General features: G+C 36.8%; 1 protein-coding gene across 2 annotated transcripts in view; it reads left to right on the top strand.

Annotated features, from left to right (window-relative positions):
• The window catches only part of NR5A2 (nuclear receptor subfamily 5 group A member 2), a 122053-nt gene that overhangs the window by 72382 nt on the left and 24350 nt on the right, over positions 1-25321 (top strand). For both annotated transcript variants that reach the window (XM_081947706.1, XM_081947705.1), the window contains exons 5-6: positions 8147-8266; positions 19165-19312. In XM_081947706.1, coding sequence (XP_081803832.1) covers positions 8147-8266; positions 19165-19312 — 268 coding nt within the window. The remainder of the gene's footprint in view (positions 1-8146; positions 8267-19164; positions 19313-25321) is intronic.

Here is a 25321-nt window from a genome sequence, read left to right on the forward strand (position 1 = left end):
GACTGATGAACTAAAAGTAGGTCATCTCAAACCTAATGCAACACTTTAACCATGGTTCAGTAAAAACACCTGGAGGACAATCTCTGTCTATCCCAAATCTACCATGATTGAAGCCGATAGCTCCACTTATCAAAGCAACAAAAATAGTTCACAGGTGATATTGCAACAACAGTTGATAGCAACCTTCAGATTTAGAGAGGCAAAGACCCAACAGCATTTTAAAAACCACCTCTCACACACAAATATTAACCTAGATAAGATTGTTTCAAATATGATTGGCAAATAATTGGTATGGACTTTGGTGGTGGTAAGGAAAGGGCTTATTTTTCATTTTATTTCATTTTTGTTGCAGTATGCCTTAACTTTGTAGAGATTGAGAAAATCAAACTTTCTTGTGCTGCACAGGATGCTAACCTAATACCAGTTTTATTTGGCATTACAATGAATAAGGACATTTAAAGTTCTCGTTTGAATTTCCTTCTATTATTTGCTTTACTACCTCATTTCTATTAACATTTGTGCCCTTTTTGTGCATCTCCTTTGCAAGATGATTCAGAGGAGAGAAACCTGCTCATTTGTGGTTCCCATCCAAGTGCTCCCAAGGATAACCATCAAACCTAGCTTGTATCCCTTCCCTTTCAAGACCGCAAAAGCAGGGGTATTTTAAAAATAAAATAAATAGGGTACATGCTCCTACAGAATAATCACCTGGGGTAGGCTTAGAGCACTATAGGAGCGAAAGCAATAGCTATCTCACTCTTTATTGCATAAGAGTCTGATCAGAGTTCACAGTCTGTTAATGTCAACGTTCATTTTGGAATAAAGGTTTTCTCAATTGATAGGAAGCTATTGAGGTTGCCAGCTCTGCTGGCTGGAGAATTCTGGGAGTTGAAGTCCACCAGTCTTAAAGTTGGCAGGTTTGGGGACCTCTGAACTAGATATTGAAAAGAACAGTTGTCTTCCTTTGTTCTGAACCCACAAATTAGAATTACTGTTCATCAATAAATAGTACTATAATAAATAATTTGACATCTATCCAACAATGTCTGAATTTCTCTGTTCACTCCCTGCCTCTTTTTCATCTATTAATCTGCTGCTTTAATCAACTTCCGATGCTTTCTCTACCTACATTTCCTCAGAAAAAAAAAAATCCATCGTGCTGAGAAACTGTTTAATATTGGCCTATATTACAGGAAAGTTATATGCTACTTTAACTATAGTTAAATACCGTAGGTACAGTGGTGGCATTCAGCCAGTTCGCACCACTTTGGGAGAACCAGTTGTTAACTTTCTGAGCAGTTTGGTGAACTGGTTGTTGGAACAAAGCATTAGGATAGAGAACCGGTTGTTAATTTATTTGAATCCCACTACTGCGTAGGTACTGTATAGGTATGAAACAGCCCAATTCCTACCTTACTAATGTGTGTTCTTTGGATGTGCTACCTACAATTTTCCATAATTCACACTCACTCCCAGTGTTTACAAAGATAAAGTGAGGGAGGAGGAAGCACATTCACATTCTGTGACTGACTCTTTCAATAAAAGTACTCCTAACCAATGTGGCATAGGTTTCTTAGTCTGATCTACATGTAGAGGTGACAATAGCCTGGTAATATTGATTACTGAGATTTGAAGAAGAGAGGGGGGGAGAGAGAGCGGCAATGGTCCAAATAGGATCCAAATACAGTTGTGCAGCTAACTTTCACAACTGACACACAATCCTAGGAAGCACATTTTGTTTTAGGTGTTCTCAACAGGCAATAATCAAATACCAGGCTGTTGTAATCATATTTTACCCTTTAAATCAAGATTGCTGCATAGCACACAGTGTTTGTGTTACATTGTGTGCGTGTGCGTGTGGCATGCACTGCATTTTGTTGCAAGATATATTTTGGAACATGCTGTAGATAGACAGCTCTGTTTATTCCTAGCCTGTCAACTATCAGTCTAAAATGTAGTTATAATTTATCTTCAACCTTCAATAAAAAGGCACAGAAAAGTGTTCTAAACTAAAATTGAGAGGACATTTGGGGAAGAGAGGTTGAAGACCTGGGATTCATCCTTTTTTGACAAGGCCTGATTGCAGTCTTCCCTTCCAGATAGCCGGTGGCTTTGTTAAGACAGCCACAAGCGATAGAGAGAGGGGGAAAATGCAACTGGACAGAGCAAAACAAATGTTGTCTTTGAAAAATATAGATTCAACCTTGTTCTGTTCTCTATGTAGAAATGAATTATTGTGATATTTCTATAGCATGGGGGAAGACCAAGGTTGTTCCTGTGATAACACAGGCTACACTTTGACTTATCATGGATCCATCTTGCTATCTCCCACTCTTCTTTCTTTCATCCAACTGTATTATCAAAATGGGGTATGACTGGTATGCCAGGGTGGAGGGTAAAGTAATGAAAATAAATTTATGTGCTGGAGACTATACTACATGCTGTTAAAAACTCACATGATCTTTTGACAGTTAGACTGCATGGTGCTGCTAAGACCAGTGTGATAATTTAAAGTTACTTTATCTTTATTTTTCCATTCAGTCATGTCCGGAGAAATGTCTATGAAGATTCTTAGTGATCCAGGTCATGGTTGACACAAAGGTGCTTTTTCAAAGCACCTTTGGGACAACCAAAGCAACTGGACTTTTCTTTGTTTTCCGTCAAGACATTTCGCTTCTCATCCAAGAAGCTTCTTAAGTTCTGGAGGTCTTCAAGGAAAACAAAGAAAGTCTAGTTGCCTTTTGAAAATGCACCTTTGGGACATACAGTATCCAGAGAAGAAGTCCTTGGAGTTTTCTTGGCAAGATTTTTCAGAAATGATTTGCCATGGTCTCCTTCCTAGGGCTGAGAGAAAGTGACTGGCTCAAGCTTATCCAGTTAGCTTTGTGTCTAAAACTGAATTACAATTCACACTTTCCTGATTTCTAATATTGTTCTTCTTTACTTAGGCTAAATTGAACAATAATGTTCAACATGTACCTGTCATCAAAAAGAAGTCTAAAGCTTCTATGCCATCCCTGTAATTTCCAGAACAAATCACACTTGGTTGCTATGATATCATGGACTTTTGGCTTGCTTTCTTATCTCCCAGAGATGACATCCATAATACGTAGTCTTAGTATAGAATCATAAAATGTTCATGTTTTAAATATTGGCTCTACCAGGCAATACAGACAGAATACAAGTAGATCAGAGGTGGGTTGCTCCCGGTTCAGCCCAGATCGGATAAACCGGGAGTGGAGGTGGCGGGAGGCTCCACCCACTGACCCGGACGCTTCTGCAAATGCGCACAAGCGAACTGGTAGTAAAAAAAATGGAAACCCATCACTGAAGTAGATGCACATAGAAACAATAAATGAAATAAGTTCCAAAGAGCTGTGGTAGCGCAGTGGTTAGACTCACTGCTCACTCCAGAAGTTCAATTCTGAATGGCTCAATCACTCAGTCTTCCATCCTTTCGGGGTCAATAAAATAAGGACCCAGATTATTGGGGGCAATATGCTGACTCTATAAACTGCTTAGAGATTACTGTAAAGCAGTGTGAAGTGGTCTATAAGTCTAAGTGCTATTGCTACCATAGTGCAATCCTAGTTATTCACATTTTGTGATCTCTTTCAATGTAAATCCTCAACTTAAACCATTTATTTAGTGACTGTTCAATGTTACAATAGCACTGAAAAAGTGACTTATGAGCATTTTTCACACAACTGTTGCAACATTCTCATCGTCACATGATCAAAATTCGGACGCTTGGAACTGGCTCATGTTTGTAACGGTTGCTAATTTAACACCTGTAATGATTCACTTAACAACTGTGGCAAGAAAGGTCATAAAATGTGGAAAGCCTCACTTAACAACTGTCTTGCTTAGCAATGGGAATTTTGGGCTCAATTGTGATCATAAGTCAAGGATTACCTGTAATCTATTCTATTAAATGTGAGAAATAGATCATAAATAGATCCTTGAATTTCAAATCATATTTTAATACTATGGCTGTCAGAACTGCTGCTATTGTTGGTTTGTTATAGGTAAAATTTTAATATTCTTAACAGCATTCTCCAAAAGTGACTTCAAATATAACGTATAGAATTCAATATTAATATAACATGTCGAGTGGTGGGTTTCCATTTTTTTTTACTACCAGTTCGCTCATGCACGTGCAAACACTCACTCATGCATGCAACACTTCTGTGCATGTGCAGAAGCTTTGTGCATGCGCAGAAGCATCTGGATGGGACGCAGTGCACGCGCAGAAGTGGAGCCTCCCCCACTTCCATTACTACCATTATTACCGGTTCACCCGATCTGGGCCAAACCGGGAGCAACCCATCTCTGAACATGTCTGAAGAATGATGAACCATCTTTAACAAAGAGAGATCTGATCTTCCTTGCTATTATGAGTTATTTTAAAATAAATGTTCGTGCAAAATGAAAGTTTTTGGACTTTGCTATGACTTACTAACATTGGAAACCATTTCCTTGATTGTTTACATCAAATGAAATTCCTAATTCCTAATCTAATTCTAGTTAGTTTTATTAAAATATACAGTCAACAGACCACAGACAAATGCATTCACCTAGAAGGTGGCTGAAGCCTAATAACATTTAATTGCTATAGTACAGAATTTAGCTACAATTCCTGAGACTTCCTGATCCTGTTCATTTAATAAACAGTGCTTGCGAAAATTATCTAAGTATTTTGTAATCAAAGGAGAGATGAATATATGCATTAATGTTTCAATTTCAGAATCTCAGCAAATACATACATGTTCTTTATAAGAATACCATTGAATCTACCCAACAGTACCATTAGATATGTCAATGTAAAAGCCAGAATGAATAAATAGTAAAAAAAATATTAAGGAATAATGATTCTATGTCTTTATTAAATGATAATTCTTTGCTTGAGCATTCTCCTGGCTTTATTCAAGCCTAGCACAGATACTGACCGGAGTGAGCCCACAATAAGCCAAATTATCCATTATTTGTTTCTTTCAGGGAGGCTGTATCTGCTTACCAAAACTAATAAAACAGATTCAACACAGACTGCCCCAAGTTTGTTTAAGCCTATACTTCAGCCAGCAGGGTAATAATTCAGCCTCAACTGAAAAGCAGCTGAGTTCAAGCTGGAGAATTGCATTAGCTGCAATGCAGGGAGCTGGAAGTAGAGACTTGAAGAATTTAGGCTGAACAGCTTCCAACATATAAGTAGCCTTGTAGACATATAACATTGCACAGCATACATCAACCAGCATGAGAAGGCAGTGCAGAGAGTGGTGAGGATAGCAGAAAGATCCATCGTAGTTCATTTCCTTCTATCCATAGCTCGTAAGTGATGCTTGAGCAGGGTCCGCAAAATTGTTTGGGACACTACACATCTTCTTCACGACCTGTTTTCCTTGTTACCTTCTAGGAGGAGGCTTCGTGGTATTCAAAGCAGAACATCTAGATTCAGTCATATTTTCTTCCATAAGGCATCAACCTTGTGAATTCTCAAGTTATCGCTTTCTGCTACATCTTCAAAACGGACAGTGACTAATGTGTGTGTCTGTGTGTGTATACAGTATGTGTGTGTGTGGGGGGGGGTGTATTAATGTATATAGCAAGGTAATATGTGTGTTATGTATGGGTATGTATACTTTCATTTGAGAGCAGGTAACAGAATTTCATTTTTAACGTGTGCCAGTGTGCTCACAGTAAAAAACAAAAAACAAAAATGACAGTAAAAGTTATCTTGTCTTATCTCTTATCTTACAGCAAGAGCCTTGGCATTTTAGCTTTACAAGTTTTAAATGCTATGGACAGAAAATTGTTGCTTGTATAATTGATTGGATAGGTCAAGAAAGAATTCCAGCAATGGAAGAAACTAGCTTCAGATCAGAGTCTTCCATTGTTTACCAATGTATCCCTTTGCACCACTTCTCTTTGAAGTGTACTAAGTCTCCTGGAGGTGCCTTTTACTCTGTTTGTACTCTGGTTGCTTCAATCCCCTCATGAGAGGCTATGGCAGCTTCCTCTATTGGCTGCCACCTCCCACAATTAATTATGATGTCGCATTAAAGTGCCGCAAGGCAGATCCAGTGCTTAAATAGTGGAGAGTTGACGGGTCCTATTCTGAACTTTAGGTTTACTGTTATAGTAACCATTTCTAAAACCCTACTTAAAGCTACCAGGTGATACTTCTGCACAAAAAAATACACATTCCACCAGGATAAATATGCATATTCAAATACCAACAGGAATATTTACAATAGATGTTCTGTATGTCCGTGAAAAAAATCATATTCCCAATGTTTAATAAATTCCCTTGGGAAAAGGTTTGTTGATTCTGTGAATCGCTGAAATAGTAAGTAATATTATGGCTCCCTTCTCTGAAAATACAGAGAGAGGGGGGGGGGAGAAAGAGAGGGAGAGGGGGGGAGAGGGAGAGAGGGAAAGGGACAAGGAGAGGGAGAGGAGGAGAGGGGGAGGGAGAGGGAGAAAGAGGGAGGGAGGTACAACTTTAAAGATTGAAGTACTGAGCTTCAGTACTACATAATAAATACACAAATGGCTATATAAATAAATGACTAATAGTTATTTCTTAAACGCTTCAATCTGAGCAGTTGCCCACTAGTACAAGACTCTGTGCTTCTTACAAATATTAAGTCTAATGTTAAAAACAGTTTAAAACAGCAATAAAGATGACCATGACATTTTTAACCAATGTATTTTAATCATTTTGGAAAGCAGATACTTTCCAAAGTATCTACTTATAAGTATCTACTTTATAAATTACATTATAACACATTACAAAATAACAATTTATAGTAAAATTTAAAAATAAAATATTAGTGGTATTTTTATGTCACTACTAAAAAATTGTATATGTCTGACAAATATTGTTGCTTTTTATCAATCATATTTTTATGTTACTTGTGTTTTAATTGATTTGTCTTTTCACTTTATTCTCTTATTTCATTGGTCGAGCCAAACCAACACATTCACAAAATGCCAAACTGTAATTTCACTTTTAAAGTTCATTGTTCCTTAAGTTCTCTTTTTTTATTATAGAAAGTTCATTCTGGTTTTTTTAACCTGGCATTTTACTGAAATCAATTCTTAAAGAGGTTTACAAAACTATGAAATACTGCTAATTAAATAGATCATCCCCGAACCATAAATTATGTTACATACAAACCTAGAACCAAAGTACATTAGTGAAACAAGTTTTTTTTTCTGAAACTAATACTTAATTGACACAACTTGCTTACACTTAGCAAGCATGCAAGAATAACTGATTCATTATAGGAAATTCAACTGGTCCAGTCTGCTTTTTTCAGGATGGTCTTTGATTTGTGAGATAAAAAGCTGAAACTTGTAATGAAAATGCTGGGGATTTATTGATGCTATTCTATATTGGTCTTTTGAGATATTAATTTACATTAATTCTTCCTTTCAATGTCATTTTTACAGTATATCGTTTATTTCTGTTTTATGCTGTGTCCCTATGCAATTGAATCATTTTTGTGGTTTTCATTATTGATCTTATTAGCTACCTTGAACTAGTTCTAAGATAGATTTATTTTCAGAGAAAAAAAGATAATTCCTTCACCTACTTAGCTATCAGTGGCATTGCTTCCATAGTATATCCTTGCATAAGAGAGAGACTAAGCAGACTCAGCTGAATGCCAAAGTTTGTTCAGTAGGGGGAAATACAAAAATAAACCACTGAAAATTGGTAAAATACCCAGAGGCTGTAGACTGGAAATATGAACTCTCACGAAAAGTTAGTATTCTTTCATCTGTTGATACTGCAATAGAAGTCTGTATCTGCTGGGGGGGGGGGGGAAGACCTATAAAATGCAATAGGACTTATCCCAATTGGGAAAATGATTTCAGTTTTAAAGTCTTACCTCAACTTCAGTGCCCTTTTGTAGAAAATAAATGCTTTCGCAGAATGGGCAATTGCAGTAAAACTTAGTAATACAGTTGCAAGGTATTACAGCAGCAGCCTGAGAGAATTTATGTGAAAGTATCTCCCAATGGGTTTTTTTGTACTGTTTAAATGGTGGCCAAAGTGCATGAGTTAAAAAAAAGATCAAAAGAGAACAACAGCAATAACCCAAAGGTATTCTTTTGTTTGTTTCCTTGTTTTGGTACATAGGTTGATGACCAAATGAAGCTCCTTCAGAACTGCTGGAGTGAACTCTTAATTCTAGATCATATTTATCGGCAAGTGGTACATGGGAAGGAAGGCTCCATCCTTCTAGTCACTGGGCAACAAGTGAGTTTGCATATAAAATCACTGAGTTTTGTTTTTTTTAATTCATGACTTTGCAAATAGTCAGATCAGAAGCGCTGCTGGGTCACAACGAAAACGTTTTCCACCGAACTGAGATATAGATTCCAGCAGAGTATTAGTGAAATGGAAAGTGTTCTCTGTGCCAGTCCCAATGATAAATTTTACACATAAAACAAATGTTTTTTTTTTATGTTTTCATATGAAAGATAAAGATAAATTTGTTAGCAAAAGCCTGGAGCTAGAAGAAACAAAACTGAGATAAATAAATCCCTTTATTTCTATGAATTTTATGTCAAGTAAGTCATAGATCAGGCTAACCCTCTGCTAATTATACATCTCTTAAAGAAAAAATTAGTTTAGCTGAATTTAAAGCAGATAATATGTTCTCCTGGGAAAACAGCATTCAGGGCAGACAAGGCTAGATTACATCATGTGTGATAATAAGCACTGAATAAGTACTCAAGGAAAACCTTGTGAAAGTGTATAATTTATATAACTTATAGCTTAGGAAGCTTTCTATTTTCTTCAAGATTCCTTCTTGTATCCCCGCTCAACAAATATAGACTTTTGAATGGAATACAGAGTCCCATCCAAATACATTACAGACAGAAATGTCTAAAGCATAAAGAGAGCGAAAACAGGCTGAAAATCAAACATGCTGCGCTGACACAGATCTTACAATTAGAGATGAGACTGAGCAGAAGGTCTGGTGGTCAGAAGAAAGCTGTCAGCACCAAGGACGGCTCTTCTCCACGGCTATCAAAAAGACTGGCTAAATTAGGAGAAGTTAAGCGTATTTACCCATCTGTTCAGTGTGCACAACTCTGTTTAGGTAAGATAAATCATACAGCGTTCACAGAATTTGTATTTACTTACCTAATCGCTTCAAATGTGCGGTGAACACAACCCCTCTACATTGTTCTACTCTATGGTACCATTATCTGAAGCACCGCAATTGAGGCGTAGTCGAATGCCCAAACAATGGGACAAAGTTAGGACATTTGTGTTATCAGAAATCAAAAGCTTGTTTGAGTATGTGAGGGAAAGGCAGACCCAATTAGGGAATCAGAAACAGCTTCAAAAGTGAAAACAAATGCCCTATAAAATCCATTTCTTCAGGAAGTCCCCTTCCACCGTCCTGAATAAAATGAACGCAGCCCGCTTCAGAGCACTACAGAGCTTGATGGGTTGTCACAAGAGAACATCCTTGTGTTGTGGCCATACTCATTTGTAATTTTCAAGTAAAATAAATGAGAGTGACAAGGCAAATTAAATCAAAACCTTACCCTTTGAACATTTATTACAGCTCTAATGGAAAAGAATGTACAGTGTCATGGGAAGGCAGAGTGCATTTTGTGCGTTTTATTTCTGATTCAAAGTGAAACCAAATGATGGTCCACTGGCATTTAAGTAGCTGAAACCTAAACTGCCTCAATTTAAATACATACGAGGAAACAGTTGCTTGTTTTGACTGCAATCCACATTATTCAATTGCTCTCCAAAATTTACATAGGGAGTCTTAGCCCTAATTTAAACCATGTAAGCCATTCGTTTGCATTTATATGGATTGTTGTATTTGCTCTACATTAGGTAAAAGAGACATACGTTATATATGAAGCAGGTGAGTTCAACCCTTTGATCGCAGCTTCATTAACTATGACCATGGTCAAAATTAAGCTGTTTAAAAACTCATTGATGTCAATAAACAATATGCTTCAGTGCGCCCCTGAAAATGTGGGCCCTTTTGTGGAGGAGGAGGGGGGGTGAAATTTAAGGGATAAGAGAGTCAGTAGGTCTAGCAGTTAAGGCAGTTGTGGGATTCAAATATTTTAACAACTAGTTCTCTGTCCTAATGATTTCTTCCAACAACCAGTTCACCAAACTGCTCAGAAAGTTAACAACTGGTTCTCCCAAAGTGGTGCAAATTGACTGAATCCCACCACTGGGTTAAGGCACCAGGCTAGAAACCAGGAGACTATGAATTCTAGTCCCATCTTAAACACGAGTCACTTGGGCCACTTATTCTCTCTCCCCATTGTGTTTTTTTTTAAAGAATTACTCACGGTCGTTCTGTTTGTTTGTTTGTCTGTCTGTCTGTTTCTGTAAGAAAACGTGTCTGAAAGGATGACCCAATGGGGCATGGATGGTCTAGTCAAAGTTCTAAAGTTCAGCTACAATAAGAAATATTGATATAATGCGAGTCTCAGATAAAGCTCAGAAACTACCAGGTGAGAAAGAAAAACAAGAGAGGAAGACATGGACACAAAATTTGCTTGTGTTTTATAAACCATAATTAATAATATCCAAAAATAATAATAAATTAAATTAGCCTTTTCTGTCCTTACACTCATTTTGCTCATTAGAGCCTGGATTGAAAGGGGGAAATGGCCCAAATTGATAGCCAGGTTTCGAATTATTTTATTCAATTAAGATCCTGCAGCAACTCTACCCATCGAGTCCCACATCCTCTTTTGAAATATAAAAACAAAATTTAATTGACTAGAGAAATGACTATTTAAAAGGTTTGTCCATAGAGAGCCTGTCTGGTGTAGTGGTGAAGATATCAGCCTAGAAACCAGAAGACTCTGAATGCTAGTCCTGCCTTAGTCATGAAAGCCAGCTGGATGACCTGGGCCATTCACACTTTCTCAGACTAACCCACCTAACAGAGTTGTGAGGAAAATAGGATAAGGAAGAACTATGTTCGCTGCTGTGGGTTATTTATAAAAATAATAAAGATGTGATTAAAAAATATTTTTAAATGAAATGGGTCCTTTGATCCTTGAAAAGCTTAAGGCAGCATGTCACCCCCTAAAACTCATGAAGCCCCCTCCCAAAATGGGATGTAATTTTTGGAGTTTTGGAGTGCAACCCTCAATGTGGCATGCAAAGCAAGCTATGGTTCTTGAGCTGGTGGAAGCTGAACATCTCTTTTTTAGGAGAACTTTATTTATTTATTCAATTTCTATAGCTGCCCATGTTAGAAAATGATTCTAAGTGGCTATAGAAATCAAATCAATCAATCAATAAAGTTTTATAACTTTCCCAAACTGAATACTCTCTAGACATGTTGCAATTACAGTGCCTCACCTCAAATTCCTAACTAGTTCTGGTTGGGAACTCTGGGTGATGTAGTCCCAACCCAGCTGTACTCTATAAAACCAAAAATGATGGCCTCAGAAATTGTACTGTATGGGACAATCTTTCAAGGGCTATGAAGTTTTTTATTCAAATAAAATACACTGCCAGGTAGTTCCACAAATCACTTTCAAAGCCATTAAATGAAGGAGTACGGATTTCTACAACATCATACAGCATTTAGTCACATTTAAATAATAGGCACAAGCATTGACTGTAAACTCAGGGGATCTTTAGAAATGTTTGTTTCTTTTATTCCTAGGCGGAGATACAGTCTCCAGTTAAATCAAAATCATGTCTAGGTTGGACTAGCTTCACTTTTGGCCCTGCCTTGTCAAGCTATTTTCAACCCAACATCACATATGTTTCTGATGGCATTCATCACAGTAACCTTGAAGGCTGCACAGATTTCATTTTCAATTTTTGTCATCCTATAATCTGTTTCATAAACTTAAGATTTAATTATAAATACAAATGGAAAGAAGGATGGGAATGGAAGAGGAAATAAGCAAATTTAATATACTAATTTCGACATTAAGAATTATGACCTTTCAGGTGTTCCTTGAAATCAAATTTTGCATCCCTTACTCCACCCGATCTGATATTAAATTAGGGACAGGCAACATTTACACAATGACATGAACTTTTAAATTCTTTTTTGGGAGGGAGGACTAAAAACACATAGGATTTATGATACTGACAGATGTTGTTTTCACCAAATGCGCAAGACCAAAATGATTAAAGTCCCACTTTTCATTTTGCTGCTTGTACTTCAGAGTTTTAATAAGAATATCCATTTTATTTCTTTAAAGATTTCATTAAAAATACATGTTAATTTTTTTTCTTTAGTTTTGGCAATGCAATCTTGAGAATCTTCCAGGGATTGATGAACAGGAATGTGGGTCTACACATGGACCACACTCCCTTATTCTGCTACAATAAACACTGCCATTTGCAGCAACCATTTCTGAAAGTAAAAAGAGGTTCTGCTCTTTGTAAAATGCACATCCCTCATTCATACTGGACTGAACTTTCAACTTTCATGGACCTTTCAAAACTCTTCTCCAAATTGCAGAGTATAATGCCAGTGCAGTTGTCAAATGGCAATTTTATATTTGCATTTCCCTATTATCAGCTTAAGGCCATCCCGGGAAGGTTGACTCAGCAGATGCCACATTTACTATACAGTTGCTACTCTTATTACTCTGAGAGGGATCCCAGCTGAACTTAGTTTGTTTTCATCCCTGTTATTTGTTTATCAAAATTCTGGAATGTCCAGAAATCTGGGAATAAAGAGGCTTGCTCTTTATAAATGCCTAGCATTCCTCTAACTTAATAATCAGACCATCCAATATATTTTGTGCACAGAAGACACAAAATCACATAGACACAATCCCATCTTTGAAGAACACATTATAAAACTTTGCCATGTTTCACCTTTTTCTTTACACCATCCTAGACTGTTAGAAGATCTACAGAATGCTCTACTGTGCATTAGATCAGATCTTACCTCTTAAACGCATGCATGAATGGTCCCTTTAGTCAAACTGGATGGTAAATTGGCCCATATGCCATTGTGAGTGTGTAAATGTTTTTTTCTTCTTGCAAAATGGTGCTGGCTGACATTTGTGCTGGTACAGCTGCCTTCATATCCTTTGCCAGTGTCTTATGGCCATAAATCTCTTCAGATTTTAGTGCATGTAGCATGCTTGACTTGTTGATTAACTTTAGTAAGATAGATCTTACACCGGTCCCATAGTAAAGTTATGCTTCACGGCATAACTTAGTTCAACCACTGTTATTCTTGAAACTTGTAGTTTCGAGAATAAAGCTCCTCATTTATACAGCCTCTGGCAGGGCCAGCCTTCGAACAAATGGTCCCCCAAGAGAGAGGCAATTTCCTTCCTTTTGTTCCATTCTGAAATAGCTGATTTCGTACTACCCTTGTACCCCATGTTTCTAGGCATGCAAGATTTATCTCCGCCATATGATTTGGTATGCATGGATCTGATCACATGTGTGCCATTTTGGAATAGCGACCAACACACTAAATGTCCCCAAAGGCTACATGCATACTAACAAATGTTCACACCAGGCTGACCATACATTGCTGCCAGCTTTCCAAATGATGATGAACTGTTCACACTGTTTGTTTCAGCTGTCGAGCCCATAATCAAGCAGATAACAAGAACAGGAAAGCCTCCCAAGTCCTGTTTCACAGGATTGCTATCTCTAAATGTAGTCCTAGCACCTGGCAAGAACTATCATAGGCACTCTTTACAATGGCAAGCTTTACTTTGTTTAGATAGTACAACTGAGTTGCAGGGTGAACCCACTGTGCTTGGTATCTGCATCTGAGGGATTTTTTTGCCATCAGTTTTCTTAAGTGACTGGTGTGATGCTGTTTGCTTGATGGGCCACAACTTTACCAAATCAACACTAAAAACAAAACAGGTTTATGTGAAGAGTTGGGGTTAATTTTAATGATCCATCTATTTAATTAATGAGCCAGACTCAAGTCTATCCTTAATCATGGAGGTATACTAGATAACTTTGAATTAGTCACTTCTTCTCAGCTCAGTTGTTCTTGAGCAGCTGAAATGAAGAAAGTTCTCTGTGGAAAGGAGAGATTTAAAATGTTTAAATAAATCAAAATGGGAGCTATGGATATTTCCATTTAGTTACGTATAAACAAAGGAAGCTTACATACAGATTAACAATGTTATACCAACCTTCATTTCATGAGAAATGGGCTAGGGGCTAGGTTATTTTTTAATTTCTCTCTTGATATAATCACAGTCCATAAACATACTAGAAGTTTTATATCACTTTGAAGAGTTATCAGTTTTACTATTTGCATATTAGAACTAATTAGCAACCTCTCTAACATCATCCAGAGGGAGAGGTCTGCGCAGAACTTAATTCATTATCTTCTGTTATTGGTGTATCATGTTAAAATGACAGGCATCGTATATTGTACAAGTCATCAAAATTTTAATTAATTTAATGAAAGCTGATTTCATTCTGCCTGCTGTCTCTGTGTAGGATGTATCCCTATATAGACTGAACTCTTTTTCACAAAAAATATTTGAAAAGACTTTGCTTTGTTCCCCCTACTGGAAATATTTTTGTAAATTAAAATGTAGGTTTTTAAAAAAAAAATATTTCTTGAAAAAAAAATATTTGTATAATTTAAATAATCTGCCTAATATATTCTTGAAATGCACATTTGACTTTATGGAATAATGAATTAATTTCTTCTGAATTGAAATTATTTGTCAAAAGGAAAAAGCCTCCAAAAGTACTGTATTCCAAACTGCTTTGGGGTAAAATAAAAAAAACTACACAACTTTAAAATGAACAGAAAATACATTAAATAATCAAACACATGAAATTATTTATGAAATAGAACCTATTCCAAACTCAGGTATGGTCAAAGTGTCAAGAAGCTGATTATTTTGTAAATATGCAACCATAAGAAACCAAATCACAGATAAAAATAATGAAATAAGCACAAATATTGATTTGTCTCAAGTTAGTTCTTATTTTTATTACAAAAATATATGGAGAGTGATATATAGATTGATTCAAAAAATAATTAAATAAAGTACTACTTTCTCATTAACTACATGGATCATTAATTTTAACTTCCAATTCCCACTTCGGTTTATTCTAGGGAAATAATTTTCTAACCACGTATCTGTATATTCATTATCATCCTTCAATTAAACTATTAACAATTAGAAGCCCACTTCTACTGTCCATAGCAACTTTATAAACCCTTCCTTGATGAAATTTGGAAAGAGGTAAGATAGTTGAACTTTGTAATTACCCATTCCTTGCCTATCTGATATCATACTCCTTTGATATTTTCTTAATACATCCTAACAACTGGGAGATAGTATCTTATAAGATGAATGCATCTTATAAGATAGTAAGATAAATGTAGACTGTAGTATGTAGTAAGATGAAAACAGATAGTTCTTGACTTATGACCACAATTGAGCCCAACATTTTTGTTGCTAAGCGAGACATTTGTTAAGTGCGTTTTGCCCCATTCTAGGACCTTTCTTGTCACATTTGTTAAATGAACCACTGCAGTTGTTAAGTTAGCAACATAGTTGTTACATGAATCTGGCTTCCCCATTGACTTTGCTTGTCAGAAGGTTGCAAACGTGATCCCAAGACACTGCAACCATCTAAAATATGAGTTAGTTGCCAAGTGTCTGAATTTTGATCACATCACTATGAGGATGATGCAATGGCTGTAAGTGTGAAAAACGGTCATCAGTTACCTTTCTCAGTGCTGTTGTAACTGAACGTTCACTAAATGAACTGTTGTAAGTCAAGGATTACCTGTACAGTTTTTTCCAGCCAGTGACAGTCCAGATATATTGTTCTGCAACTCCTATAAATCCCAACTATTTTTAGTGTTGCATTTCCACTCTGAGGTTGTCATTCCTCTTAGATCTCAAAGGTAAAAATTTGAATTATCCTGTAGCTTCTACAACATTGTCTCTTGGGGTCCCAGAAGAGCAATCCACATCTCTTTTTCTGCTAATGGCAATTTTATAACATACAAATCATCTCACAGAGGTTGTTCTATAAGGAATTGTTCAAGGGATACAGTCAAGGATAAGTCTTAAATACCTGAGTAAAATTCCTCTCTGGATCAACATCAGGATTCAGCCCGCATTCCCTCCCCTCCATAATTTTCAATCATACATTCTGAGTTAAGTATTAGCTCCAAAGGATTTGTTTCTTTCATAGACAAATAGGCCATGGACTAGGTAGCAGAAATAATGTTCTCTTTAACAGGAACTGTCCCCCCTACCCCCACTCCAAGAGACATTAACCGGGGCTTTTCATGCACCGTTGAGTTTATATAAACTGATTGACACCTTTGGGGGTCATCTTTCCACTGAGTCATAATTTTGCTCACTCGTGAAAAAAAGGTTTTCTTGGCTCTCTGTATTCTCTAGCTAAAGCTGAAATTTCAACTCATCATATTTACACAATAAAAAAAATCCATTCTGCCTTGTTTTTAATTGCAAATCTGACTCAGGGGACCAATTCTCCTGCTTAGGAGGCATCCCCGTGCCTTCTACCAGGGAACCAAGTGCAGTCAATTATGGTAATGAAATGTCAATAAATATAAAAATTTAATACAGTCGGCTCTGGCTGAGTGGCAGATGAAGACTTGCCTCCCAGACAAATTTGCTGGTTCGGCAAATATTAAATGCATCTGAAAGAGGAGTTAGTGCCTAAGATTCCACTAGAAGCAGCGGGTAAAAGAATCTATCTATTGGGGTTTCCCTTTACATTAGCATTGGAAGAGTACAGCCACAGTATCCATGAGGTTCATTGGAAAAATCTTGATTTATTATTAGAAAGAGAAGGTGATATTTTCTCTTAAAGCTAGCTGGTTGACGTTAGGCTAGTCACTGTCTCTTACCCCAACCAACCTCACAGGGTTATTGTGGAAGGGAAAATAGGAGGAGGAAGTAGTATTAGGTAAATCTACCACCTTGACTCAAAGGTGGTTTTTCAAGAGGCAACTGGTTTTTCCTTCTCATCCAAAAAGCTGCTTCTATGATCAAACAAATTAATGGCCCCTGATGTTCTAGCTATAATATTAAGACTTGCAGCATAAGTTATGATGTTGTTACATCCAGAAGAAACTTCTTGGATAAGAAATGAAATGTCTTCAAGGGGGAAAAAAGCCCAGTTGCCTCTTGAAAAAACTACCTTTGGGACAACCATGATCTGGATAACTGAGAATCTCCGTAGACAACTACAGAGTTATTTATAAAAATAATAAAGATGGGATATAAATAAAGCAAACAAGAAAGAAAGTACAATTGGTCACCTTACCAAGGGACAATCTCTTTCCAAAATATTTTCCCAACAAATTGCAGGGAGGAAATTGGCAGCATGTCTTTGCCGCAATCCTATGATATTTATGCTAGTTACAGCTGACAAATATCGTATTAAATGGCCATGGTATTTGGGATCATTTATTTATGCTGGAAATGAACTTGTGAACCTTTATATATTCAAATGTGATTTCATCCATAGTTCATGAGCAAGAACAAGAACAAGGGAGAAAAAAGGTACCTCAACATAAACTTAACTTAAAACCTTGAGTTTGCTTTCATTCCCCACCTAAATGTAATTATCTTGGTTTTCTAACTTGTGAAAAGAAGACCGTACTTTCTATTATATTAAGAGAAGACAGACAATTACATTGATCCCAGGTAAATTTGAACAGTAGCTTTAAGAACCATCATGAAGTTAATTTAAACATAACTTCCAAATAAACATATCTCCAGTTAATATACAATTACTTCTTATTTCTGAAAGTTGAACTCCAGCACATTTGCTACTCATTAAATTGTAGAAGGTTGATTTAAATAAGTTATTCTTCAATAAAATGCTGCAGTTCAAAATACTCATGTTCACTACCCAGTCATTCAGCTATGCATTCCTCTTAAAAATTGTCTCCACACTTTCCTGTTGATTTTACCATTACCAATTCCTTTATTGTTTTTTTTCCTTTTATTGATTTTTAATATTTGTTTAAGTCTGAGGATATTGCCTAACTTATTCATATTTTGCTTTTGAGTTGGGATGATATAATCTGGTTACATAAGCAATAGTATTCATACCACAGTTTTACAAATAGAGGACTTTATCTCAGAGTAGTGCACAGAAATGAAACAATATATTAACAGATGAAATTTAGTGTTAAAAAAAACATTGTATGACAGTAGGAGGCATGTAAATGTATGTAAATATGTACACAGTATGTGTATCTAGAAAGGCTAAGATTTCAGTTCAACCTGCCTCTTGAGAAAAAAAAAGAATAGATAAGATAGGATGAGATATATATTTAATTCTTCTTGTCCTCACAATAACTCACAAAACCAAGCCACACATTATCTAGCCAATTTGATCCTTTTTGTCAGAAATGATGGTTAAATTTTGGGAAGCCAACTAGATGATAGATAGATAGATAGATAGATAGATAGATAGATAGATAGATAGATAGATAGATAGATGATAGATAGATAGATGATAAACAGACAGACAGACAGACAGACGATAGATGATAGATAAATTAGGGGTGACATGATAGCAGTATTCCAGTATTTGAGGGTCTGCCACAAAGAAGAGGGGCATCAAATTATTTTCCAAAGCACCAGAAGGCAGGACAAGAAACAATGGTTGGAAACTAATGAAAGAGAGAAACAACCTGGAATTAAGGAGAAGCGTCCTAACAGTGAGGACAATTAACCAGTGGAACAGCTTGCCTCCAGAAATTGTGGAAGCTCTGTCACTGGATGTTTTTAAGCAGAGTCTAGACGGTCACTTATTTGAAATGGTGTAGGTTCTTCTGCTTGAGCAGGGGGCTGGACTAGAAGACCTTCCAGCTAATCTATTCTATTCTGTAGATAGATATAGAGCTAGATATGATAGATAGATCTATGTATATATCTATGTATATGCCTTAGTATTGAATGTGTGATGACAATTCTCATCAAAATTGAAGGGTGAAGTTCACAGTTCTTCAGGTAGGGAACTGTTCAGAGCTGAAAACTATATGCAGATGTGTGTATTTAACCTTGTTCTCCTGTGTCCCAGCTCTTCAGTGGTAAAAGTAACCCATTTACAAATGTATGAACTAAAAGATGACATACCTGGTTAAGTTCAGTCAACAAAATTCTGGTGCCCTTTTACAGGTGGATTATTCCGTAATCGCATCTCAAGCAGGTGCCACCCTCAACAGTCTCATGAGCCATGCACAGGAGCTGGTAACTAAACTACGATCTCTGCAGTTTGATCTACGAGAATTTGTGTGTCTCAAATTTTTGGTGCTATTCAGTTTAGGTATGTATCCTTATTATCTGATTTTTATTTAAATGAAAATGGATTGACTTTATTCTGCCATTTAACCCTTTCCCAACTGTATACGCAGGTTGGTTTTATTCTTTCCAGCTCAGCAAAATATCAGAAATTTTATACAAGAGCTCAGAACTCTGTCCATCTTTCTCTTTCTCTCCCATTCTCTCCCTCTCCCCATCAACAAGATTACTCTCTGAAAATTGAACAGAACAGGACCATGTCTTTTTCTTTTGGACATATATTATCTCTCAGTAGTGGCAAGAGTCAATATGTTATGGAGTTTTCCATTATGCAATGGAATGAGGTGAGAATAGAAATATAACATCTGAAGAGAGAGTTCTAGTTCATTCCTTAAGTTCATGGCCTTAAAATGACTTGCTGACTGTTGATGTTTTATTTCATAGGATTATATAGGAGAGCATAAAATGTGCCACTCAGCATTCATCCACAAATGAGGCACACTCAAAGCTCATCTACAGATCTTTCTAACTGTGCTTGAAAATACCTAACGTTAAAAATGTTTTTAAGGACATGGCCTTAAAATGACTTGGCTTTCATCTCATTCTTAGTCCTTAGCTGAGATCTGATAGTGATCCTTTTCTCTCAACCACAGATTTAGTCTATGCATGACAATTGTATTAATGGTGCAGCAGGGGCTGGAATCTGCCCAGAAACTATTGGCTATGACTGACTATATGACCCTCCTGTCCAACTACCAGCATACTTCCATGACTATTTTAGCTTGCGTATCATGAGATACCAGGACTAGGCATCTGATGCAGAGTATGCCAACTTCTTATGTTTATAGACAGATCAATGCCCAGTTGGTATACCAATGGAATAAAACTGAAGTGGCAGAATCCTCCCAAAAGCTCATCCCAACAGGTCTTTTTTAAAAGAGCAATAAAGGCAGCAAAGGAAAGAGAAAACAAGAGAGCAATAGAGAAACAAGTCTGTATAGCAAAGGACAGAAGGTAAACAAAAGAGAAGAGCAAGAGATATAAAGCAGCAAATTGATAGTAGAAGAAGGAGACATGACAGTATGAGGGATAAATGAGCTGAAGCAAGAGAGATAATCCACAAATTATTTACAGGGTGGGTGAGGTGCACTACCTTAGCAGGGGTTAACTGAAGGTTCCCAATAAAGCATGAGAAGCAGGAAACTTCCAGTCAGCTTTCAGTTCTGACAGGCAATTAAAACAAGTGGTCAAAAGTTCCACCTGTATGAAACCACAGAACATCTTGCTCATGTAGGTGAAGAGCGTCACAACCTCGCTCTGCCAAATGACATGGGGTTTAAGAGTGTCGTGCAACCTTGGGCAGGGTTGATGGATTGAAGATGTTTTCTCTGCCTTTTAACTTTTCGATTGTTCTTTTTTATTTCTCTTTTTTAACTATGGCTTTTATTGTATTATTTGTAAACTGCCCAGTCGTGCAAATGTGATGGTAGTATAGAAATGGGATGGATGGATGGATGGATGGATGGATGGATGGATGGATGGATGGATGGATAGATAGATAGATAGATAGATAGATAGATAGATAGATAGATAGATAGAACAAATGAATGATGTGCTTCTCACCAGCAAGAGATCCATCAATCACATTCTTTAACTTGTTCCCCATAAAAGCTTCCAGTACAGTGTCACTAACTGATTTTGTTACTGCAAAACTGAGTTCAGCTGCTGGAACAGACAAAATTATGCTGGCATATTTTTCTGTCACCTCATGAACTGCAGGAAAACAGGTTAAACAGATATTTGGGGCATATTCTCAGCCTGAAGAATTGCAGTCGGTTCTGTTAGTTAGCTCCCCATTCAGCTTCCATATAATAAACGTAAGGTTTCTCTGTATGCAGCATGGGAGGGCAGTGGAAAGAACGCTTATACATGTTTCCTCTGCAACATTTATAGAATAAAGACTTTGCCTTTGTGTCTTAGATATATTACATATATTTTTGTTTTTATAATTTTACTTTTTATTCTTTCTCTTGATGAAATGACAATTTGAAAGCAAGGTAGGATTTAAACAGTTTTTAAAGTAAAAATGTTCCTAAATTAAACTAATGTATTTTTAAAGTATGTGGTATACATCATTTGATCTATTCTTTGTTTAGCACTTGATGATATATAATCAATATCCATTTTGATGGGTTCTTCCAAAAGAGAGAAAAACCCATATCAAATGTTTGATGAACATCTGGTAGGCCTTCTTACAAAATGCCAATATTTGCTTATCGGAAAGCAAGCTTGTGGTGTTCCTTCCTAACCTTCGCCCTCATTATGCCAGTGTGCTTCCACTTCATTTTCCCAAAAGCATAGATACATTGCTAGAACTTCAGACTATGCCTGAGACTGCTGCTCTGCTGTGTGAAGTTCTTTTTTTTTAAGCAATAAAAAATGAAACTTAAATTCCTGTAGACAATTTATATATGGAAGCTGAATGGTGGCATACAAAACTGCCATGTTTGAGGTTCAGGTTTTATAGGTTATATAGGTTTATAGGTTATGCACAAACTAAGTTGAAAGTTGAGGAACGGCTTGTTTGTTTGCTTGTTCTTTGTTTGTTCATCTTGTGCATTGGTGTGACAAACAAAGCAACTAAGCTTTATTTGCTGCTGGTCAGGGGAACTGCCACAGCAAATATCTCTCATTGTGGGTGCTTTTTTAACTACCAAGATCCATAGTGTTTTGGAATTCTGTGATCTTCTCCAAGTAACATAAGACTGCACTGATTAAAATGTGTATCCACTGCAACTAACAAAGCTAATATAGTGAGATAGCTAGATACCGTAGCTAAATAATAGATAGATATAAAGATAGAGAGGGACGGAGGAGAGAGAGAGAGAGAGAGATGAGAGGGGGAGAGAGAGAGAGAGAGATGATAGGAAAAAATACACATTTTAATTTCATCTAGTTTGGTGGCTAAGAAAGGGTTTGGTTAGGAATTATTACAACAAACAGAATTAAATGGCATGTACTATTGTAAATACCATATAGTTTAAAATTGTTATACATTTTTGGTATAAAAAATAAATAAATAAATACAAAAAAAATGCAAAAATAAATTTCTAGCCATTGAAAGCAACTGCAGGCCAATGATGTATGTGATGCATTTTGTCCTGCTTTAAAAATTCTGGCCTCAAAAGACTCACTTAGACTTTTATTTCTTTTTAATCCTGCCTGAAATACAATGACATCTTTTTCTGTCAAAACTGGCTTACTCTTCAGACTTTCATAGCTCATTTTTCCTTGTGGCAGGCCTGACCAAATATGTTGCCTGTGTTCATATTATATAAACCATGGTGAGCGGATTCACCTGAGATGTTATTGGACTCCATCTCCCTGCATCCCTTGCCAGGATCCTTTATGGCTGAGCCTGCTGGAAATAAAGTTCAGCAATTTCTGAAAAGCCATGTCTTGTCTGCCTCTGATTTAGCCAAGAGCATTGAAATCAAAATGCACACAGAGAGATACATCAGTTTAAAACACAAACGTGTTTTAATGTGTGTGTGTGTATATATGTTTGTGTGTTTTCGTAGCTTTTCACGGGTAGGTATGCTGGTCTTGTTGTATTCGGGTCTTTTCCCGTGTAAGATTGAGATTGTCTTGCCAACGTTTCGGCGAGGTCCCACTCGCCATCTTCAGGCTGGTGTTTTCTTTTGTGTTGTAACGACCTGGGTGGTGGGTGGGGCTGGTTGTTGACTAGGGCTGGTTTCCAGATGTCTGGTAGGCAGGAGGTATCGTCACGTTTATTCATGTTGTGGGGGTGTTTCTCTATTTCGATGGTTTCCATAATTATTCTCTTGTTGAAGTGTTCTGTTTTGGAGAGTAATTTGGTTCCTTCAAATCTCCAAAACAGAACACTTCAACAAGAGAATAATTATGGAAGCCATCGAAATAGAGAAACACCCCCACAACATGAATAAACGTGACAATACCTCCTGCCTATCAGACATCTGAAAACCAGCCCTAGTCAACAAACAAGCCCCACCCACCACCCAGGCCGTTACAACACAAAAGAAAACACCAGCCTGAAGATGGCGAGTGGGATATCCTTTTGAAAGTATATGCCAGTGTTGGCGAACCTTTTCGGCACTGAGTGTTGAAATTGGAGCACGCATCCTTACGGGAGCACCAAAACCCAGAAGAGTAGCTCCCTGGGCGCATGTGCAGGAGTGCCAAAAACCGGAAGAGCAGTTCCCCAGTACGCATGCGCGCACCAGAAACCAGAAGCTCAGCTTCTCAGCACATACACACCATGGAGCTGCTCTTTGGGTTTCCTGTGTTCCCGCAGGCACAAAGTCCAGCTGGCCAGTTCCAGAACCCGAAGATCAACGGGCAACGGCTGGCATGCTCAGAGAGATGGCTCTGCATGCCACTTCCCGCACGCATATATACAATACTATACTGGTGTATGTATAACCTGTGCTGATTGTTTATTTATTTTATTTGTAACCCAACTTTATTATTTTTATAAATAACTCAAGGCAGCAAACTATCCAACACAACTTCCTCCTCTTATTTTCCCCACAACCACAACCCTATGAGATTAATTGGGCTGAAAGAGAATGACCATTCCAATGTCATCCAGATGGCTTTGATATCTAAGAAAGCACTAGAACTCGCAATCTCTTGATTTCTAGCTTGGTGACTTTAACCACTGGGCCAAACTGACTATTTACAAGAAATCAAGACCATGACTAGGTATAAAAGAATCTTCACATTTAATCAATAGATAAAACTGTGGTTCTATCCTTTGTTGGAAAGTGTGGCAAGTAATCAGATAAGGCCAATCTTGCTAAAATTGTCCCCACTTCCTTCTGCTCACCTCTCTAAAAATGAGGGGGGGATTTCCATTTTAAAGCCAGTGTAATTTCAATCCTGAGAATTTAGGAATCCTGAAAAACCTGTTGGGTATTTTAATGTTGCATCTATATTGTTAAATATAATACCATATACTGTAGATCTATTTTTAAAATCTGTTTTGTTAATTATATGCATCAACTTTGTAGAATTGCAAATCTTTTAAAAAAAATAGAACAAGTTAAGCATCAGCTAATCTTAAAGCTCTGAATTGGAGGTTGCTGACTCTTTCCAGATGTTGATGACTAGGGAATAAAAACACTACTGTTATAGAGGAATTATTATTTTCTTATAAATTAACTACTAGCTGAATAGCACAACACCTTTTGCCATAGTTTTGCACATAAGATGTTTTCACACATGTTAGGCAATGCAGCAGAAATGTCTCAGGAGTTATGTAGCTTGCTCTGTGATGAAATATTTAAAGCAAGTCTTCATACTTCAGTGATATTCTAAACAGCTGAACAGCTGAAATATACCTGAAAAATGCTCACATTTATTTTAAATAATTATTATGTGTTGTCATTTTCATCGACTACTTCAAGTATGTTCGTTCATTTAGAATGTCTGTTATTAGTCATAGCTCTTTTTTTTGGAACTACCTGGCTTCATGTTAATGGAGGAACAAATTGTTCACAAATTGTGAATCGTACAGTACAACTTTGTTCTCTTAACTCAAATGTTTGTTTTTCTAAAATATATCTTTTTATAAAGGTTAAAGAAAATAATCTGAAAACAATATAAAAGAAACAAAACAGGATAAAACAATAATAATATGAATTTTAAAAAATGCTGTATGTACTCATAGATAAGCCAAGAATTTTAGGTGCCAAAATACACCTTATCTGCAGATGGGAGTATATGTAAGAATACTTTTTTTAAAGCACCTATATATCCCCTATATACTTGTGGATAAGCCCATCTGTGGATAAGCAGCCTCTCGCATTTTTAACGAAAATATTATGAGAAATATGTATAAGCTAATTGTGAAAATTAAAACATACAAAAATGTTGAGGATCAGCTTATCCACAGATGGGTTTATATGCAAGTACAGTATTTACTATGTACTATTACCTACACCTTAATCGAGTAGCTATTTATTTTCCCAGTCTTGCACAAAAATCTGAA

This window comes from Natrix helvetica (genome assembly GCF_964273705.1).
Source record: "Natrix helvetica genome assembly, chromosome: 3".
Lineage (NCBI taxonomy): Eukaryota > Metazoa > Chordata > Lepidosauria > Squamata > Natricidae > Natrix > Natrix helvetica.